The 23,310-nt window shown below is 43.6% G+C and overlaps 1 protein-coding gene across 7 annotated transcripts in view; it reads right to left on the bottom strand.

The window, feature by feature from the left end:
• RIMS1 (regulating synaptic membrane exocytosis 1) overlaps positions 1-23,310 on the bottom strand; it is a 400,438-nt gene that overhangs the window by 293,213 nt on the left and 83,915 nt on the right. For all 7 annotated transcript variants that reach the window (XM_044292437.1, XM_044292436.1, XM_044292439.1 and 4 more), the window contains 2 exons: positions 13,212-13,555; positions 8,280-9,139 (listed from right to left, as the gene is read on the bottom strand). In XM_044292437.1, the coding sequence (XP_044148372.1) occupies positions 8,280-9,139; positions 13,212-13,555 (1,204 nt within the window). The remainder of the gene's footprint in view (positions 1-8,279; positions 9,140-13,211; positions 13,556-23,310) is intronic.

Genomic DNA, 23,310 nt, shown 5'->3' with positions numbered 1-23,310 from the left:
CCCTGTTAGACCATTTAAATTATGCTTAGGTGATCTCTAGTGGCCACAAGCAAAATGCTTCTTGTAAGAAAAAGTTCATATAGTACAACCAAGATAATAAACCTCATCAAGTTAACTTGTTTCAGACTCCTGCTTTCTCTGCTAGCACCTCCTTTTCCTTCTTGATTGACAGGGTCAGACTAGAGGACTAGGCAGGAACTTGGCCCTGTCAATCAAGGAGAGGATAGGGCTGGCAGAGAAAGCAAGAGGAGCATTTGCATATTGATGAATTAAATGTACATATTTTTTTATCAGAATGAAGCAACGGATTGCAAACTGAAAGGTTTTTATTTAAATAGTCACTAACTTTTCACAAAAATGTGCATAAATCAATAGTACAAGTGACCACAAGGAACTTTGTAATATGTAATATCAGGGAGAAATGTCTAGTTCTCCTCTAGTTATCACGATCGGCGTAACTGTCACATACGTGACACGGAGGGAGGAAAAGAGGGAGGCCCTGCCCTAGTGAGAGGGAAGGTGGTGACCCCTGACTCACCTTGCGACTGGCGCCTGGCTGCCCTGTCGTCCCTAGACGGGTTCCTCACCCGTACGCCGATCACGTGCCTAAAACCCTGGCTTTCCCTAGGATGAGCCCTAGATAGTGAACAGGGCAGTGGGAACACTAGTCCGCACCACTAGCTCTAAAGGAAAACACCAAGGGGAGGACAGACAATACAAACTAAACATATAATCCCAGGAGGGCAACAACAGGAGACAACAAAAGCCCAACAGGGATCCGGAGGGTAGCACTCTGGAACAACAACCAGATTCTCAGCTCCAGTGGGTCAGCATAGATGTCCAGGCAGGAAGCTCTATAACTGGCAACAAGAGAAGAGTGAGAGGAGAATATAAGGAGTTTGGGAGTGGCAGACAAGAAACAGCTGAGGAGGAGAAGCTACGGATCCCTGAGTGAGACAAAAAGGATAGCAAGGCAAACACAGAAAACAAACACTAAGAAACACCGTGATCTTTAGACATAGAGCGCGCAGCCACCCGCTGCGACTTCCTGACCCCGGGTATAACGGAGTCAGACGTGGCTCTTGACACCCTCGTGACAGTACCCCCCCTTTCACGAGGGGCCTCCGGACACTCAGGACCAGGTCTCTCCGGATGAGAGACATGGAAAGCCTGAATCAACCTGTTGGCGTTTACCTCTGACGCTGGAACCCACATTCTTTCCTCGGGACCGTAACCCCTCCAATGCACCAGATACTGAAGAGAGCGGCGGACCTGACGAGAATCAACAATTCTGGATATTTGAAACTCCAGATTACCATCCACAACAACAGGAGGAGGTGGCAGCGGTGATGGTTCTAGAGGTGGAACATACTTCTTGAGCAGCGACTTATGGAAGACGTTATGGATCTTAAAAGTCTGAGGTAGCTCCAGGCGAAAAGCCACAGGGTTAATGACGGCTACAATTTTATAAGGACCAATGAACCTAGGACCCAGTTTCCAAGAGGGAACCTTCAACTTAATATTCCTAGTAGACAACCACACATAGTCATTCACTCCTAGGTCCGGACCTGGCGACCGTTTCTTATCGGCCATGCATTTGTATTTACCACTCATATTTTTCAAGTTAGCTTGCACCTTCTGCCATACCGATGAAAGAGATGAAGAAAACCGTTCCTCTTCGGGAACCCCAGAAGACCCCCCCTCTTTGAAAGTACAAAATTGGGGATGAAAACCGTATGCACCAAGAAATGGTGACTTGCCAGTGGATTCCTGACGGCGATTATTTATGGCAAACTCGGCTAACGGTAAATATGATGACCACACCTCTTGGTTTTCAGACGCAAAACACCTTAAATATGTTTCTAGGTTTTGGTTGGTACGCTCAGTCTGTCCATTCGACTGAGGATGGAAAGCTGAGGAAAAGGATAAGTGTACCCCTAAACGGGTACAAAAAGCTTTCCAAAACTTAGAAATAAACTGGGTTCCCCGATCCGAAACCACATCGGAAGGGACCCCGTGAAGCTTCACGATTTCACTGATAAACACCTGAGCAAGAGTCTTAGCATTAGGAAGTGCGGGTAGCGCAATAAAGTGTACCATTTTGCTAAACCTGTCTACTACTACCAAGATAACTGTTTTACCCGCAGACAAAGGTAAGTCAGTGATGAAATCCATTGATAGATGTGTCCATGGTCTATTGGGGATGAAAAGTGGCAATAAAGACCCTGCTGGACGTGTATGAGAGACTTTCACGCGTGCACAAGTAGAACAAGTAGACACGAAATCTATTACATCCTGACGCAACCTTGGCCACCAAAAACGACGAGACAATAGCTCCAAGGTTGCTTTACTACCCGGGTGCCCAGCAAGTGCCGAATTATGATGTTCCTTCAATAACTCAAGACGCAGGTTTAACGGTACAAACAATTTCTCTGAGGGGCAAGAGGCCGGGGCGTCCCCCTGGGCCTCTAACACCTTTCCCTCTAGAACAGAGTGTACATCAGAGACAACCACTCCTCTTTGTAAAATAGGTACCGGATCACTAACATTACCCCCTCCAGGGAAACTACGAGACAATGCGTCTGCCTTGGTATTTTTTGCCCCAGGACGATAGGTGATTACAAAGTTAAATCTGGTAAAGAATAGCGACCACCTAGCTTGTCTAGGGGTGAGACGCTTAGCCGATTCTAGGTACAGAAGGTTTTTGTGATCCGTAATTACCGTGACGGGGTGGATTGCTCCCTCTAAGAAGTGACGCCACTCTTCAAACGCCAGTTTAATCGCCAACAGTTCCCTATTTCCAATATCATAGTTCTTTTCTGCTGCAGATAATTTTTTGGAAAAGAAAGCGCAAGGACGCCATTTGCCAGGAGACGGACCCTGAGACAATACAGCCCCCACTCCCACCTCCGACGCATCAACTTCAACAATAAAAGGCTGGGAGACATCAGGTTGAATTAGGACAGGTGCCGAGGTAAATCTCTCTTTTAGAGAGGAAAATGCAATTTTAGCGGCGTCAGACCATTTAGAAAAATCAGTCCCCTTCCTAGTCATGTCAGTAAGGGGTTTAACGATCACTGAATAATTTTTAATAAACTTTCTGTAGAAATTTGCGAAACCCAAAAACCGTTGTAGAGCTTTAAGGTTCTCAGGAAGATCCCAATCTAAAATTGCCTGGACCTTCCCAGGATCCATACGGAAACCTGAAGCAGATAATAGATATCCCAGGAATTGTATTTCCTGAACGGCGAAGACACATTTTTCAATTTTCGCATATAATTTATTCGTCCGTAGGACCTGCAGTACTTGCCTGACATGTACTTCATGTGTTTTCAGATCAGCCGAATAAATTAAGATATCATCTAGGTATATGACTACAAACCTGCCGATGAGATGACTAAAAATATCATTAACGAAATGTTGGAAGACAGCAGGGGCATTGGTCAGACCGAAAGGCATGACTAAATTTTCGTAATGCCCCTCAGGGGTGTTAAAAGCTGTCTTCCACTCATCCCCTTCCTTGATACGAATCAGATTGTAGGCCCCCCTAAGATCAAGTTTGGAGAACCACCTAGCACCCGCAATCTGATTAAAAAGGTCAGGAATGAGAGGAAGAGGGTATGGGTCTCGGACGGTTATCCGGTTTAGCTCACGGAAATCTAGGCAAGGACGCAGGCCCCCATCTTTCTTTTTAACAAAGAAAAACCCTGCAGCCACGGGTGAAGAAGAGGGTCTGATGTGTCCCTTGGCCAGACTCTCGGAGATATAATCTTTCATGGCTTGTCTCTCGGGACCCGAAAGATTATACAACCTGGACTTGGGTAATTTTGCACCGGGAATCAGGTTAACCGGGCAATCATAAGGACGATGAGGTGGTAGCTTCTGACAACCCTTTTCAGAAAAAACGTCCTCAAAGTCCGAAATAAATGTAGGTAGGGAAGCTATGGAGGCGATTAAGCAATTGTTATTTAAGCAATTCTCTCTGCAATGCTCACTCCACTCCAATATCTCCCTGGCCTGCCAATCCACCACTGGATTGTGCGCTACCAACCAGGGAAGACCCAATACCACAGGAGAGGGAAGGCCCTCCAGAACGTAACATGAAAGACGCTCCTTATGGTGGTCCCCTACCCAAAGATGTAAGTTATGGACAACGTGAGTGAGGTTTCTCTGAGACAGAGGAGCAGAGTCAATAGCGAATATGGGAATGGGTCTCTGCAGCGTACAGAGAGACAAACCCATAGTGCGGGCAAAATGGGCATCTATCAAATTTACCCCTGCACCACTGTCTAGAAAAAAAGAAATAGACTCCGTCTTAACACCAAAAACAATAACCGCTGGCAACACAAATTGAGATGTTCGTATGGAGGAAACGTATACCCCCCGGCTGACATCCTCCGCACAGCCTGGGGTTAGTAGTTTTCCGACGGTCTTTTGTTTTTGGGAAAAGGAGGGACAGACATTAATGAAATGACCCTTCCCCCCACAGAAAAAACAAGCCCCCCACCTACGGCGAACCTCAGGAGGACGGACCTGACGAGAAGTTCCTCCTAGCTGCATAGGCTCATCCAAGTCAGTACAGACTAACTGCTGCTTGGGAGAGGTTACCGATTGCTCAGGAATTTTCGATCTCTCCCTAAGACGTCTATCTATCCTGATAGAGAGGGACATAACAGCATCAAGGGAAAGGGGGGTCTCATACAGCGCCAGCGCATCCTTAACCCTTTCAGATAACCCAGAGCAGAACTGACTCCTGAGAGCAGGGTCGTTCCACTGAGTATCCGTAGCCCACCTGCGGAACTCTGAGCAATATTCCTCTGCTGGCCGATCTCCCTGTAGGAGTCTCCGTAACTTCGACTCAGCCAGGGCGACACGGTCAGGGTCATCATATATGAGAGCCTCAAAGCCCCAAAAAAATCCCTCCACTGACCGGAGAGCCTGGGAACCAGGGGGTAACGAGAACGCCCAGGATTGCGGGTCCCCCTGAAGCAGGGAAATAACAATCCCCACCCGCTGTTCTTCATTACCTGAGGAGTAAGGGCGCAGCTTAAAATATAATTTGCAGGCCTCACGGAACAACACAAATTTGTCCCTTCCCCCAGAGAATCTGTCAGGAAGAACAACCTTGGGTTCTGTAACAACCTGGTGACCCATAGCAACCGCTGGGCTTACGGTCTGCTGCATTTGCTGCTGCTGTTGGAGGACAGACGCCTTCAATCCTGCCACCTCCAAAGACAGGCCTTGAAGCTGTTTTGCCAAAGCAGCAATAGGATCCATATTGGATTCTAAGTAGAGAGAAAAAAAAATAAATTATATATATATATTTAAAAAAAAAAATAAAAAAAAAAAAATAAGGGCCAGTTATAATATCACGATCGGCGTAACTGTCACATACGTGACACGGAGGGAGGAAAAGAGGGAGGCCCTGCCCTAGTGAGAGGGAAGGTGGTGACCCCTGACTCACCTTGCGACTGGCGCCTGGCTGCCCTGTCGTCCCTAGACGGGTTCCTCACCCGTACGCCGATCACGTGCCTAAAACCCTGGCTTTCCCTAGGATGAGCCCTAGATAGTGAACAGGGCGGTGGGAACACTAGTCCGCACCACTAGCTCTAAAGGAAAACACCAAGGGGAGGACAGACAATACAAACTAAACATATAATCCCAGGAGGGCAACAACAGGAGACAACAAAAGCCCAACAGGGATCCGGAGGGTAGCACTCTGGAACAACAACCAGATTCTCAGCTCCAGTGGGTCAGCATAGATGTCCAGGCAGGAAGCTCTATAACTGGCAACAAGAGAAGAGTGAGAGGAGAATATAAGGAGTTTGGGAGTGGCAGACAAGAAACAGCTGAGGAGGAGAAGCTACGGATCCCTGAGTGAGACAAAAAGGATAGCAAGGCAAACACAGAAAACAAACACTAAGAAACACCGTGATCTTTAGACATAGAGCGCGCAGCCACCCGCTGCGACTTCCTGACCCCGGGTATAACGGAGTCAGACGTGGCTCTTGACACCCTCGTGACACTAGTTCTCCTGCTATTAGCTATTTACCAGCTCCTCCCCCCTCCCATTTGCCATCCATCCATAGGGAGCTTATAGCTCAGCACAAGTGCTTCATTCACAAAAGTACAGATCATTTTTCATTAGGGTGTCCCTACACACAGTGACACCATATGCACTGAGGAAGAATAACATAGGAATGGTATATTGCATAATTCTAAGAAAAGGTGCACCAGAATTGGTATTTTATTACCAAGTAATTAATAAAACAGATGTGAGGTGTGGTGGCAGGACTTCTTAGACAGGTTCTTGAAGCCTAAGTAGTACTGGTGTTTTTTTTATCACTATACCACAAAATGGGTGCCAAATACCTGAACTCTGGGGGACCACTCCACTGGATCCCTTACCAATCATAAACACTTGAAACCACATTTGTGGTGAGGAGGAACTTATGCACTTACAGTCAAGTATGTATACTGTTACTCCATACATACAAGAACAAGAATAGTAAGTAAGACTAGCTAATTTTGGGGGTTCCTCCTGGTTTCGAACTGAAAAGCTGTGCCTCCCTCTGCTGCTCCTCTTCCCCTCTCACAGTATAAATATCACACACAGTATTACTATCTTAGTACAGTGCATTTGTAAAGTCTTCAGACCCATTCGCTTCTTTCACATTCTGTTATGTTGCGGCCTTGTATTAACATTAAAAAATATATGTTTTTTCCCCATCATTCTGTACTCAATACCCTATAATGACAAACTGAAAACTGAATTTTAGAAATTCTTGCAAATGTATTAAAAAAAAAAAAATTTGCCTGGACAAACGCATATCAGAGTAAAAACCACACCATAAGGAGGAAAGAACTGCATGTAGAGATCAGTGACATGATTACCTGGAGGCACAGATCTGGAGAAGGGTACAGAAAAATTCCATATCCAGTTAAAGTTCCCAAGAGCACAGCGGCCTCCATAATTTTTAACTAGAAAAAGTTTGGAACAACCAGGACTCCTCCTAGAGCTGACTGTCCCACCAAAATAAGTAATCAGGGGAAAAGGGCCTTGGGAGGGGAGGTGACCAAGAATCCAATAGACACTCTGGCTGACCTCCAAAGATCCTGTTTGCAGATGGGAGAACCTTCCAGAAGGTCAACCATCACTGTAGCATTTCTCCAATCTGAGCTTGATAGCAGAGTGGCCAAAAAGAAGCCTCTCCTCAGGAAACTAGGCACAATGCCATCCCTAAAGTGAAATAAGGTTGTGGCAGTCTCATTCTGTGAGGGTGATTTTCAGCAGCTGGCACAGGGAGACTGGTCAGAGTTGAGAGAAAGCTGAAAGGAGCAAAGTACAGAGATATTCTTAATGAAAACCTGATCCAGAGTGCACTGTGTCTTGACCACACACTATGACCTGATGCTGAGCGACATCAGGTCACAGTGTACAGCGGGACCAAGAAGCGGTGCAACAAGAGGCGGGTCCTGGATCTGCAGCGCAGTCCAGAGCAAGCAAGGTAAGTTTATTTTATTTTTTTAATGTCTGATCTGAGGGCTGATGGGAGCTAGGGGGTCTGATGGGAAAGCTTACCTGAGGCTGATGGAGACTGAAGGGTCTGATGGGGAGCTGACCTGAGGCTGATGGAGGCTGGGGTGTCCAATCTGAGGCTGATGGGGTCTGATCTGTGGTTGATGGAAGCTAGGGGGTCTGATGGAGAGTTTACTTGAGGCTGATGGAGACTAAGGGGTCTGATGGGGAGCTGACCTGAGGCTGATGGAGGTTGGGGTGTCCAATTTGAGGCTTATGGGGTCTGATCTGAGGCTGATTGGGGCTGGGATATGATGGGGAGATGATCTGAGGCTAATGGAGGCTGGGGGTCTGATCTGAGGCTGATGGAGGTTGAGGGGTCTAATCTGAGGTCTGATGAAGAATAAGGGTTTGATTTGGAGGTCTGATAAGGGTCTGATGAAGAATGGGGGTCTGATTTGGGGGTCTGCTCTGAGGTCTGATGCAAAATATTTTTTTCTTATTTTTTTCTCCTCCAAATCCTAGGTCTTATAGTCTGGTGCATTTTATGGTACAAAAATACAGTATGTTAATGCAAGATTTTAGTTTTTACTTTTCAATAAATTATCAAAGGTTTTAAACATTCTGTTTTCACTTTCCCATTATGGAATACTGAGTGCAGAATGAGGGGGATTAGAAGTTTTTTATTTTATTTTAGGCCAAGGCCGCAAAATAACAACATGAGAAATAAAAATTGCAAGAAAAATATGTGTCATCTTACCTTTTTCACTAACACTTTCGCTTTCAATTTCCACATCCTCACAACTGGTGTATTCTGGTGTAGAAGCTCCCTCTTCTTCTGAGCTACTCACTGACATCTGTCTTCTCTTTCCACCTCTTTTAGACCTGTGGGGCTTTGGTGGGGATGGCCTAACAGATTCTGATTGATCGGAACTAAGAGAATCATTCCTTGACATTGTCTCCATTTTTTCACGGTTAGTTTTTCTCATTAGAAGTGCAGAGCTTGGGTCTAACCGAGTTTGTTTTTTGAAAGAATCATGGTTTTTAGTCTCGGTGTGTTCTGGTGGCACGGGGCTATGTCTAGGACTAGGTGGGCTGTGATTTGACACTTGGTTTGGCTTAGAAACTATCCTATCGCCGTTCCTATCAATAGAATAGGATTGCTGACTTTCTAGAACAGTTCTTTTGTCCTGAGTGCCTTGCACTTGAGAATTCTTCCCTAATTTGTTCTCAGGAACTTCTGGTTCATCTAATTCTGTATGTGGTAGAGATGCATCACTGTGCCTTCTTTCGTGCCGCGCCTTTGAAACCTTAGCATGCATACGCATCTGTTGCTCCTCAGGCTGTGGCTTTACAGGGTACCTGGCTAAGTTAGGGTCACTTCTATACCGTGTTTGATACTCTTCATTAGCTCTTTCTTTGTCTTGTTCCATGTCTGTCCCCTCTTCGGATTTCTCTGGAATGTCCTGTGATCTCCCCTTTCCCAGTCTTCTACTTTCTCTTCTTTCTTTATGTTCATCAGTATAAACCTGCCCTTGTTGGTTAGGAAATTTCTGGTTTCTCTTACGATCACTTTTCAGAATTTTTCCATTCTGTTCGGAAACTGACACAACCTTTTTCCTATAAAATTCATGCAAAAATAAAAGATTTACAAATAAAATTGTATGTGTAACTCATGTTGTCCTTTTATTTTACACTTAGGCCTCATGCATATGACCGCAATAATTTCTATGGGTCCACAAAAAATGAAGACAAAACACGGATGTTATCCATGTGCTGTCAGCATCTGTGAGGCCATTCCTCAAATGATAGAACTTGTCGTATTCTTATCCATTTTGTGGACAAGAATAGGCAGTTTTCTTAGGAAAATGCGGCATGCACACAAACGGGATCTCTATTTTGTGGACTACAAAATACATACGGTTGTATGCATGAGGCCTTAACTTTATTCCCAAAAGTGAGGGATGTATGGCTTAAATACATTGTATAATAACCACACAGTGCGACTGGTCCCACCTGTAATTATTATTGACCCATGCTACATTTATCAACAATGCGTGCTGAAAGTGGTGATCACTGCATAGTATGTCAGTATTAAATTGTGTCTTCAGTAATTCAAAGTTCAATGCTCACATGAACAGTCATATAAAGGAATTTTTTGTAAATTAAAGGCCGCTTCCTGGACTGAGGACCTATTGGGAAAACTGACTCCTAGCACCCCACTGTTTGAAAGACCCCGAGTGCAAAAGTTTAAATCTCTGACCACTCTGTAGCATTTTTACACTAAAATCTGCAGCATTTGGAAAATCTGCAGCAACCCCTATGTGTGACCATACCCCTATGAGTGACCATCTCTTCACATGGCAGATTTTTCGTGTCTACTGGCACTCCATTCATTGTCTATAGGAGTGCCAAAGAAGCCAAGCATGGCACAGTAGTTGGACCTCCAACGATTAGACATTTATCGAGTATCCTTTGGAGAGGTGATAAATGTTGCACTTAAAGGGGTTTTAGAAGCTTGTGATACTGACGACCTATCCTCAGGATAGGTCATCAATATCAGATTAGCAGGGGTCTGACACCTGGGACCCCCGCCAATCAGCTGTTTGAGGAGGCTGCAGCTCTCTGGTGGGTGCCGTGGCCTCCTTGCAGCTTACCAAGCACAGCGCCATTCATTGGACAGCGGCTTTGCTTGCTATGGCAGACCAGTGACATCCACCTCAATGGGACTGAGCTGCACCTAGGCCAGGTGACTGATGAACATGACATCCCTACTGATGAGCGGGAGGTGCCATATTCGATTTAGCAATATTTCGCGAATATTCGATTGAATATTCGTCTTATATTTCGTCGAAATCAAATATTCGCATATTGTGTTTTTGTTTTTTTTTACTGTATAAGGCAACTTTCCTATTGGTTGGCTATGGCTATGGCTAATATGTGTATTTTATGAATATTCACTATATTGCTATATATTCTTGTTTTAGTATTTTTTTTTCATAGTGTAAAAATTAGACTATAAAAAAAATACTATAGCACTATATTAACTAAATTGCAGTCTATATGTGTATTTCATGAATATTCGCTATATTGCTATAACTTTGCTTTTTAGAATATTCATTATATTCAAAAATTTTGAATATGACGAATATGACGGATATTCTAAAAAACAAAGTTATAGCAATATAGCGAATATTCGTCTTTTTTTTTCCAATCTGTACGGTCGTTCGCATACTCCTAAACCGACAAGCGTCCCCGTCACCATGGGAACACCTGTGGGTTAGAATATACCATCTGATCTGAGTTTTCATGATCTCAGGGAAAACTCAGATCCGATGGTATTTTCTAACCCACAGGCGTTCCCATGGTGACGGGGACGCTTGCCGGGGAGGAGTATGTGAACGACCGTACAGATTGGGAAAAAAAAAAGTGAATATTCTAAATAACGAATATATTCCCTATATTGCTATATATTGTTTTTTTTAGAATATTCGTAATTTTATTTTCCATATGAAAACATGATTCCTTCCTGCTTAAGTTGCTTGTGGGCCAAAGACTCATTGACCCACAAAAAAGAAGCAGGGAGGAATCATGTTTTCAGATGTAAAAAAATTATGAATATTCGATATAGCGAATATATAGCACTATATTCGTGAATTAGCGAAGTTGCGATATTTTCAATTAATATTCGCTATTCAAATATTTGCGCTCAACACTAGACATCACTGGCCTAGGAAGAGACCTAGGAAAAGAAGAGCTGTGGCTCCATTCAACATCTGATCAGAAGGGGTTCCAGGTGTTGGACCACTGCTGATCTGATACTGATGACCTATCCCGAGGATATATCTGTAAAGAATAAATCAAGGCAACTGGACTTACTGTAGATTTCTTGAAAACGTTTCATTCGTTCTTCCAACGAGCTTTCTAAATTCTGAGTGACTGTACAAGAATTCTCTGGGAATAAATATGTAACGGAATCAACATCTGGTAATTATACCCAGCATGGGGTCAAAGGTGTTGATTCCATTATCCTATTTGGAGTCAGTAGGTAATAATGACCTCCCAGAAAAAGGTGTCAAGTCAGCATTGTATGTGGCAGACAATAGATGTCTAACCTCCCCGCCTCTATTCAAGCTTGGCTTCTCCATTTTTACGTAGATGGCCTGCTTCACACCTCATTTGAAGCCAAGCTTGAATAGAGGCAGGGGGGTTAGACATCTATTATCTGCCACATACAATGCTGTCTTGACACCTTTTTCTGGGAGGTCATTATCACCTACTGACTCCAATTAGGATAATGGTATCAACACCTTTGACCCCATGCTCGGTATAATTACCAGATGTTGATTTAGTTATATATTTATTCCCAGAGAATTCTTGTACAGTCATTTAGAATTGAGAAACGTTTTCAAGAAGTATACAGTAAGTCCAGTTGCCTTGATTTATTCTTTACAGATATACCATGACCTGGATAAATGAGAACCTTCACAGACATATCCCGAGGATAGGTCATCAATGTCACAATCCCTGTTAGAGGGGTTGTCTCATCTTGCTGTTTCTAAGGTCAGATGAGACATGGTCCCAACCACCAGCCAGCCGATACACAGTGGAGCGCACCGATTCTCGCTGTTTTAGTAACTTCCATGGGAGTTACAGAAACAGTGTAGCACGGCAAGCTATGCTGCTTCCGACTCCCATGGGAGTTACTGAAACAGCGAGCATCGGTGCGCTTCACTATGTCCCTGCTGGCTGGTGATTTGGACCGTGTCTCATCTCGCCTTAGTAACAGCGAAATGAGACAAACCCCTTTATGAATTTCCCTTTAAATTTATTTTACAATCATATTATACTATGCTTAGATATACTAAGCACATGAATGTGCCACAAAGGAGATCTGGGAAAATCCAACCCAAATCTCAATTTTTAGTACAAAAGTTCTATAATCTGTGTAGACATGAGTTGCCACTACACAGGAATTTTTTGCTTACTGCTTTATGTCAATCTGGTAATCGGGAATGTTTGAGAAATTGGCAATACTGAATTATAAACTTTTTTCACTAAAAGGGGGTTTCCAAGTGTTTTATACTGATGACCTATCCTCAGGATAGGTCATCAGTATGTGTTCGGTAGGGATCTCTCTCCCGGCACCCCTGGCAGTCAGCTGTTTGAAGAGGCTCCTTGTAGCTTACCAAACACAGCATCTTCTATTGAATAGTGGCTGTACTTGGTATCACACTTCAGCCCTATTCACTTAAATGGGACTGAGCTGAGCCTAGGGCATGCGGCCAATGAACATGATGTCACTGGCCTAGGAAGAGGCCTCTGTGTTCAAAGGCCCGCGTGACCTCTTAAAACAGTTAATCGTCGAGGGTGCCGGGAGTAGAAACCCCATGATCATATACTGAGACCTATCCTGTGAATAAAACATATTAAACATTCGGATAACCTCTTTAATATACTAATACAACTCCCAGTACATCTCCTATCAGCTATCTGGGGGCTTTAGCGCTTGGGAGTGGCATGGCTTCCCTCAACATCAGTACTATCAATAGTAATAGAAATATACACCATTTAACCAGCAGTTACTTCTAAGAATTGCACATATGAGCATATAAAAGGTAATGATAAATGGCTGACAAGTCATAACATCCAACAGATATATTGTAAGACATGTCAGTCACCATACTCTTACCTGTCTCGTGGTGGTTCACTTCTTGACCTTGATGACTGTTTCTGCTCTTGGACTGCACCTTGTAATGATGGTTCTGACCCTTTGCTTCGATTAGACTGTAAACTAGTAGGTGAGGTCTCTTGAGAACCGGCTGTTGCGGCAGTACTTAAAGGTGTTTGAGATCTAGATCTCTCTTGAAGTCTGGCTTTCTTTTCCCTTGGTGCATCAGAACCAACACCTGTACCAGTGTCACTTAATGTTCCATCCTGACTTGGAGGCTGTTGTGGCCCACTTCCAAAAAACCAAGCTCCCGATTTTGTAAGAATTTCTTGTTGTTTTCGGCACAGATTACAAACCCACATAATCTATTGAAAAAAGAGGAAAGCAATGAGCGAGGAAAAGTTCTTAATTGTATAGTGAAAAGATCTACAATGTTCCATGACACTTAATGAACTAATTCCTGGCAGTTTTCACAATCTCTGAATAGGAAACGTTGTTGTTTACTTCCACTGGATAAATATCTGTGCTAGTCAAATGATGGACATACAAGTGACTGGCTTGTTACAGTGCCCGACACTGCATGGACAAGGTCAAATGCTCCGCTGCAACAAATGACTGGCTTCAGTGGTGACGTGCCACTTCTGTCCACATCACTGTTGAGGCCAGTCATTGGCTGCAGAACAACATGTGACCATGCCCATGCAGCAGTAGAAGAAAACAAGCCAGGGACCAGAACATGGACACAGCTAGGGCATTGAGGACGAGCAGAGCGGTGGGGAGCAGATAAGTATGAATATTCTGTTTACTGAGGCAGGCTGCAGGCACTTGCTAAAAAATCAGTATTCCCAGAGAACCACTTTAAGTATATGTGACCAGACTGAATAGGTATGAGAATCCTTGTCTTGTAAGTACATGTAGTAATATAATGAAAATCAATTCCAGTAGATCCAGGTTACATACAGACGCTGATTTTACAATTCTCATAGAGGAGTTCAGCATCTAAGCAGACTGTTATAGTTAATGGTTGAATTTGTCTAATACTCCAGGATTACTAATACTTGAGTCAAAGAGAAGAGTAATAAGCAAAAAAATAGACATCTGTCCATCTATCATTGATTAGAGGAATACATGGTAATTAAAGGGAACATGTCATCAACTTTATGCTGACCTCACTGAGAGCAGCATAAAGTAGTGACAGAAATGCTGATTTCAGCGATGTGTCACTCATGAGCTATTAATAAGTGGTTGCTGAGAACCAGCTTTATAATCATTACAGCACAGGTCTTGAAAAGAGTCACGGCCATCTGAGAAGAGTCAGGGTTATTCATAGATTCCTGCGCTCCCTGCCCACCTGCTGACGATTGACAGTCTTCTACCTAGTTTTCTCCCTTTCTATCTAGGAGAGAACTGCCAATCATCAGGAGATGGGCGGGGAGAGCAGGAGATTATGAATAACCAGGACTCTTCTCAGGTAGACTGGACTCTTTTCAAGGCCTGGGCTGTAATGATTATGATGCCGGTTCTCGGCAACCAGTTATTATTAGGTCATGAGTGACACACCGCTGAAATCAGCATTTCTGTCACTACTTTATGCTGTCCCTCAGTGAGCTTAGCATAAAGTTAATGACAGGTTCCCTTTAAAGTTTATTTATTGTATTTACAGAGACAGGAAGATGCACAGCCCAAGCCAGTAGAAGAAATGCTACTGAGAGTATTCTCTATATCATTATGGAAAAACACGTTATTGTTCATTAAACTTTCCACAAATTGTCTACATTAGAAAACTTGTTTTCAAATACCCAATTACAGAATTCTAAATTATTAGAGATGGGGCTCATTTCTTATTCCAGGGAGGGTGGAAAACATGTGTATAACCTCTGGAGGACCCAACACATTCATGCCCCACATAGACAGCCCACAGATTTCAACAGAAGCTGAGTAATGCTTCATTTCCCCTGTGGTGGTGCTGTAGGGGGACACTTTCTCCCAGGTTTCCTCATAGATTACAGCTGATTGGTAAGGGTCCCACCAGCAGGAAACTTTTTTGGGGGGGAATATATTATGAGGACAATATGTGAAGTAAGTTTTGCTTAAACCTATGTTAACATACTTTGCACCAAATTTATCAAACATCCCACATTGTTGTTAAATTTGAAGCATCTTTAAATCTTGTTTATAAATGCTACTCCAGTTTTTTATACCACTCCCACTGAGTTGAAGACTTAAAAAAAAAGGTCTTAGTCATAAATCTGGAGAAACACTACAGTAATGAACACAGCAAACCCCAACTACTTTCTCACCAACTTTCCAAAACTGGAGTGAGTGGTGCAAAAATGCAAAAAGTTGCATATTTTTGAACAAATAAGCCCAAAAAGTCTCAAATGCCGTATTCTGCAACTTTTTAAAGGCAGAATTCTGGATTGCAAGGCTTGATACATTTCCCTCTAGGCTCTGTTCACATATTCATTGGGAGCTCAATAGAAGGTTTTATAATATTTGCCACAAAAAAAAAACTTAGCATGTAGCACAATTTTTTTCTGGAAACTCTACAGACCTCATTATAAGTCAATCTGTATCCATCATTTTAAAAAAGCATAAATTCAGTTTTTATGCTCCTATGACGGAACAGAAAAAAAAGGAATTTCAGAAAATGTAACCTACCTCACTGTTGAGGTCTCTATCTCACAAAAATGTACTCTCCAGAGCACACAACCTCTGTACTACTCCTGTACATAAGACCTCTAAGGAGCAGCTTTCTCAAAAATAACAGTGAATTGTGGGGGTTTCTAAAGCCAGACGCAAGCAATTATTTATGAGACAACCCTTTCAAAATATCTTTACTGGATACTGGAGAACAAGAAATCAGTCTTGGCCTGTGATGCAGTAACATCATATCTTGCTTCATTTTTTGGAGGGTCATATGAGGCAACGCTTGCTGTGCTCCACAGTATAGAAAAACAGATCATTTTGAGTAGTGAATCTATATATGTGTATCCATCTATATTCTAATCTGTGTATAGTGTCGATGGTTTATTTCTATACCAGGTCCAAACATGTAGAAGACCACACTGTGACAGTCTATGGGTCATGCCCTATGCATATACACTGTACTACCATTTACTGTATAAAGATAATCATATTGTGCATCTAGGTCAGATCATTTCTAAAAATACACAGTATTTTAATCCTGCCATGGAATGCAGATGTCTATGACAGCAAGAGAATACAGATTACATGAATTCCTGGTAATAATACAGCTGCTTTTCTAGTCCCCCTTTAGAAGAACATATCTACAAGCATGTTAATCTCTTTCATTGAAGACTTCCCTAATTCTAACTTTATTCCAGCTTCTAATGTGAAGTGAAAGGCAAGAGGAGAGATTTATAGAGCAAAAAGAATAAAAATGGTTGGGGTCATTTATTAAGACTGGAGTTTTAGATGCTGATGATGCGCCTAAGTTATATAGAGATGCCGATTCCCCCTCTTGAACATACCCTATCTGAACAGCGATCATGTTAGGCCCCTCACTGCCCATGTCCCATCTCATTCTTATACTCTTGCTCTCCCACGCAAGAGTCCAGACTAGAAAACAAAGTGGAAGGAACTACAACAACTCTGTGTTAAAGGAAATGTGTCACCAAAAATGTTTTCTGCCAGTTAAACCTTTTTTTCTAATGTTTTTATTTTCTGAATTCAGATTTGATCTATTTTCCTGAACATGATTATGGGGTGGTCATCTTGCCCGAGCTCTTTTTAAGAGCATTTAGAAAGCATTAAGAAAATTGCTTTATGGCAGCCCCATGGGCCATAGACACAATGGTCAGGAGGGGACCCTATAGACTTCTCTGGGAGAGTTTTCTAGGCATGCTCTGTGACCTGTGCAGAGGTCATTGTACAAGAAACGAGTAGATAAGCTTTTACAATCACCTATTGTGAATGGTGGATCCTGTCTTATTTGTCATTCTAATCCTGGCTGTCATGATATCACCTCTGTGTATAGATAAGCAGGTAAATGCAGTAAAGTGATGCCTATTAATAGGCTTAGTGGCCAGTGAGAAAACCGACGGATTTTATGATTTGTGTTTAAATATAGATATTAACATGGAAAATTAAAAATAACGTAATTAAAAATTCTTCAAAAATAAATTAAACATAAAGACGTGATTTAAACATTAGGTCATTTTCTGATGACACATTTCCATTAACCTCCTAACAGTCTTGTTAAAATTTGAAAAACCCTCCCAAAAATTTCACTTTTTTATTTTAGATTTTTAATGTGTGTCTGCAGTAAATCTTGTTGGCACACAACTCAGGGGACACTATTGCATTTTTAAGTGACCTCACTAATTTTAGCCTTAAGGACCAATAATATTTTGCCCCTTTGTGTTCTAGCAGTCATAACTTTTTTATTTTTTCTTCTATATATTTTTATTTTGCAGGATTAGTTGTAGTTTTTTTAGGAACCATTTTTGTGTATATTTTGCTTATTAAATAACTTTTATTGTTTTATTTTTAGGGGGAAAGATTAAAAAACAGCAATTTTTACATTATTTTGTAGAATGTTTTCACGGCTTTCACTGTGTGTGTTAAAAATAACATAATTGTATTATGTGGTTCTGTACACTGATTATAATGTCATATTTCTATATATTTTTACAGTTTTTTTCTCTCCCCTTGCAGCATATCAGCTCTGCAGGTGCTCCCTCATTCTCCTCCAGACTGCAGGGGAGGGGGGGGGCTGCTTTAGGTGCTCATATCTCTGGTTTGGTATCAGATAGAGATATGGGCTATGGGCTTTGTATTGTTAAAAGCTTACATTCCAGGCAATACCAGAATAAAAGCAATAGCTTCAGTACAGGGGAAGATATCACTGATAGAAATCGGGATGCTGTGAATGCAGCTGAAAGGGAAAGTGAAAGCAGTTTTTACCCACAATTATACCCGACTCGATTTCAAATAGTAATTTCTCCACTGCTGCATGGACTTTAGCTGTCATTTTGGTCTTGTATGAAAGCCTGTAATGTGAGCTTTCAAACAAGACCATGTTTGTTGCATGTTTCTAGCTGATACCATTCAGGAGATAGCAGCATCTAAAGCATCCCCCCTCCAATTTCTGTCCGAGCCCAGCTCCGGCAGAACAGTTAGCTACTTGTCTTGTTTGAAAGTTGACATTCAACATGAAATGCATTGCACCATATTATAGAGCAGGAGGAGCTGAGCAGATTGATATATATATATATATATATATATATATATATATATATATATATGTGGCGAAACCAACCTCGCCACTGGGTTTTGGAGGGGCCTGGTTGCCAGCCTCTTGCCCCAGGATTATAGCCCATACTAACTTTGAAGGAGAAGACAGACCGGCCGCACAGCTTAAATCTGTTGAACTGTTTTGGACAGAAAAGCCATGAGTACAGCCAGGCCCAAGAGACATTTACAACTAATTCATGCTATGTTGGGATGTTAAATGTCTGTGTATTGTAAAGGGTGGGACATTGTATACGTTGAGTAGTGAGGTCTGTTCCATTGTCTCTCTGTGTGTATTGGCGATTGCCCTCTGTCCTGAGAGATAATTGAATTACAACTCGGTTGTCTCCAGGACAGAGGACATTGCGTATTCTCATGCTGTGATGATTATGTTAACTATGGTGTACCATGATTATATCACAGGCAGACGGGAGGATTCTATGTGGGTTGTAGCCCTTGTGTTATTGGTAATTGTATTTTGTTGATTGTGTCTCAGACAATGTCAGTGTGTTAGTTAATTGCGTCTCAGACAATGCCAGTGTGTTAGTTAATTTCGTCCAAGACAATGCTCATTGTATTTTGTTGATTGCGTTACAGACAGAGGGAAGGGGGTTTTGTGTACAATTGCTGGGAAGGTTTCAATACTGTAAATGCATGTGATTGGCTAAAATATAAACTGTGACAGTCTTCTACAAGGGCCCCAGGGGGAGTGTCCCTTGCTAGGAGACCTGCATAAAAGGCTGAAAAATAACCCATTAAAGAGTTGCTGTTTTACATTCAACATAGAGCCTCGTCTCATGTGTGTGGGGATTGCTATACGTGTATACTCCCCTGGCTATTACTTCTAGCTCTTGTAAGAGCTGTTCCTGTTCCTGGCTCCTGTGGTGGTTTTGGTGTAGAGCGGAGTGCTTGGAGTCCTCGGGAAGCACTGGCAGCATCCATCAACGGAGGTACCTGGTCGGGGTGCTAGGAGATCCGTTACATTGGTGGCAAGCAGTGAGATGGCGTCCTAGTAAGAGGAGACGCAGCTCGGAGACGCCGTTCGTGGATTTACAAAATTGAGGGCAACGCTAGTATCCGTACAGCACCCCTGGATACAGCAGGATTGAATCAACTAGTCTTCGGACAGCGTTCTTTGACGAGGAGGAGGAGGCAGCCGCAGACTACAGGGATGCAGACAGAAAGGAAATCTGGTATGATGTCCTGGAAAATGCCCAGCAGCGGCGAGGTGAGAGCCTCCCCAGTTATGAACAGCGGCTACAGAAGTGTGTGGTGATGCGGATGGGTCTCTTGGGAGAGCAGCCCCTGGATTAGTGGGTGACAGAACTGGAGAGCCTGGTATGGAAGGAGCTTTGGCTAGACAACGCCTACCAGGCACTCTGGTGGGATGTGATTCGGCACTCCCCCCGGATGGCTGAGCACGACAGACCCGAGGGTAAGGATTATGATGGCCCTGGTCTATTGTTTGAGGCCTTCGCAGAACCAGAATTCAGAGATGCTGGAGAGTCCCGGTTCTGGGATATCTATGACTACAGGGAGGCTATGCATGATTGGGCTACAGCGAGAGAGGAGAGACAAGACCTGACATCTCTAGTGACAAAGGAGTGGGACTACCAATACTTCTTCAGCTCAATTCGGTCCCAAGATACATTGCCAGAGAACTGGGTGGCCGTCCCAGACCTACAACCCTACAGCTGGGAAGACCCGACTGAAGTATCCCCTGCTTCAGTACCAGCTACAGAGGTAGGGGACCTCATAGACTGGTCCTGGGGGGAAACCCATATGGCAGGTGGAGATGGGACCGAGATCTCTCCACCGGCCCTACAGGGATGCTGGGCAGTCGGTCCAGATCCCGACGGCTGCCGGAGTTTCAGGGAGTAGGGACAGTTGGTCCTGTTCCCCAGCGGCAGTATGTTTTGCAGGGAGAGGAGAGCATCGTCTCCATTCCCCAGCGGCAGTGTACCTTGAAGGGAGAGGAGACAATCGGTCTCTCTCCCCAACCACAGGGGGATAGCACCCCTAACTCCGATGGTGCAGATGGGACCGCAGTCTCTGCACCAGGCCTACCGAGATGCTGGACGGCCGGTACGGATCCCCCACCAACCCCGCAGGAATGCCAGGAGGAGGAGGTAAGCGATCCCTCCGCTCCACAGCTGATCTGCAACAAGGTCTTGGGGGCAGGATTCCCTGACCCCATCCCAGCGGAAGAGCTGGCATTTGGGCAGAGCGCAGTTGGCCTCTGCCCTCCCCTATCCTCTTGTCCAGAGGCTGACTCCTCACAGGCTACCCCAGCAGAAGAGCTGGCATCTGGTCAGAGCGCAGTTGGCCTCTGCCCTCCCCTATCCTCTTCTCCAGAGCCGGACTTTCCCACAGGCTACCCCAGTGGAAGAGCTGGCATCTGGGCAGCGCGCAGGCAGCCTCTGCCCTCCCCTATCCTTTTCTCCAGAGCCGGACTTCTCACAGGCTACCCCAGCGGAAGAGCTGGTATCTGGGCAGAGCGCAATCGGCCTCTGCCCTCCCCTATCCTCTTGTCCAGAGGCTGACTCCCCACTGGCTACCCCAGCGGAAGAGCTGGCATCTGGGAAGAGCGTAGTCGGCCTCTGCCCACCAAGTACCTACAGCTCCAAGCTAGAGAACACCAATGAAGCAAGGAGTAGCAGATGCCCACTCAACAGCTGGGGACGTACAGAACAGAGCCAGGCCCCAAAATTCAACAGGTCCAGTATTTGGTTGTGGGTGGACTGCCAGACTAACTCAGGTACCGACCTGCGTGAGGTCAGGTATCTGGTTAGTCTTCCCTGGGAGGGGGAGATGTGTGGCGAAACCAACCTCGCCACTGGGTTTTGGAGGGGCCTGGTTGCCAGCCTCTTGCCCCAGGATTATAGCCCACACTAACTTTGAAGGAGAAGACAGACCGGCCGCACAGCTTAAATCTGTGGAACTGTTTTGGACAGAAAAGCCATGAGTACAGCCAGGCCCAAGAGACTTTTACAACTAATTTGTGCTATGTTGGGATGTTAAATGTCTATGTGTATTGTAAAGGGTGGGACATTGTATACGTTGAGTATTGAGGTCTGTTCCATTGTCTCTCTGTGTGTATTGGCGATTGCCCTCTGTCCTGAGAGATAATTGAATTACAACTCAGTTGTCTCCAGGACAGAGGACATTGCGTATTCTCCTGCCTGTGATGATTATGTTAACTATGGTATACCATGATTGTAGCACAGGCAGACGGGAGGATTCTATGTGGGTTGTAGCCTTTGTGTTATTGGTAATTGTATTTTGTTGATTGCGTCTCAGACAATGCCAGTGTGTTAGATAATTGCGTCAAAGACAATGCTCATTGTATTTTGTTGATTGCGTTACAGACAGAGGGAAGGGGGTTTTGTGTACAATTGCTGGGGAGGTTTCAATACTGTAAATGCATGTGATTGGCTAAAATATAAACTGTCACAGTCTTCTACAAGGGCCCTAGGGGGAGTGTCCCTTGCTATGAGACCTGCATAAAAGGCTGAAAAATAATCCGTTAAAGAGTTGCTGTTTTACATTCAACATAGAGCCTCGTCTCATGTGTGTGGGGATTGCTATACGTGTATACTCCCCTGGCTATTACTTCTAGCTCTTGTAAGAGCTGTTCCTGTTCCTGGCTCCTGTAGTGGTTTTGGTGTAGAGCGGAGTGCTTGGAGTCCTCGGGAAGCACTGGGAGCATACATCAACGGAGGTACCCAGTCGGGGTGCTAGGAGATCTGTTACAATATATATATATATATATATATATATATATGTACACAGTATCTCACAAAAGTGAGTATACCCCTCACATTTTTATAAATATTTTATTCTATCTTGTCATAGGACAACACTGAAGATATGACACTTTGCTACAATGTAAAGAAGTCAGTGTAGAGCTCGTATAACAGTAAATTTAGTGTGTTCTCAAAATAACTCAACACACAGCCATTAATGTCTAAACCGCTGGCAACTAAAGTGAGCACACCCCTAAGTGAAAATGGCCAAATTGTGCTTAAAGTGTCAATATTGCCCAATTAGACATTTTCCCTCCACGGTGTTATTGTGGACAAGAATAGGCAGTTCTATGGGGGTGACAGCCGGGTGCAATACACTACGGACGTGTGAATGGACCCTAAAGGTGTTGGACTGGCCAAACATGTCCCAAGACCTAAACAATATTGAGTATCTTTGGAGCATCATCAAACGGAAAATGGAAGAGAGCAAGGTCTCTATTATCCACCAGCTCCATGATTTTGTCATGGAGGAGTGGAAGAGGATTCCAGTGGCAACCCTTAGAAGCTCTAGTGAACTCCATGCCTAAGAGAGTTAAGGTAGTGCTGGAAAATACTGGTGGCCAATCAAAATATTGATACTTTAAGCACAATTTGGCCATTTTCACTTAGGGGTGTGCTCACTTTTGTTGCCAGCGGTTTAGACATTTATTGGCTGTACGTTGAATTATTTTGAGGGCACACCAAATTTACACTGTTATACAAGCTGTACACTGACTACTTTACATTGTATCAAAGTGTCATATCTTCAGTGTTGAGAAGAAAAGATGCTGCAATGGCGCAAATCCACTAGTGGAAACGGACATGAAACTTCGATCTGGATATTCCTTTTTTTATTTAAAGAAAGTGCATAGCCATGTAAACAACGCGTTTCGGGGATTAATAGTAATGTGATGTCCCATGTCCCATGAAAAGATAATAAAATATTTTTAAAAATGTCAGTACTCACTTTTGTGAGATACTATATATATATATATATATATATATATAATATATTTTTTTTAATAGGAAAAGATCCACATATTTTTTCATTTAAATCTCTCCTCTTTCTGACTTAATTG

The sequence above is a fragment of the Bufo gargarizans genome, chromosome 4, assembly GCF_014858855.1.
Source record: "Bufo gargarizans isolate SCDJY-AF-19 chromosome 4, ASM1485885v1, whole genome shotgun sequence".
NCBI classification, from domain to species: Eukaryota; Metazoa; Chordata; class Amphibia; order Anura; family Bufonidae; genus Bufo; species Bufo gargarizans.
The sequence above is the reverse complement of the archived record's forward strand: the minus strand, read 5'-3'. Positions and strand labels throughout refer to the sequence as shown.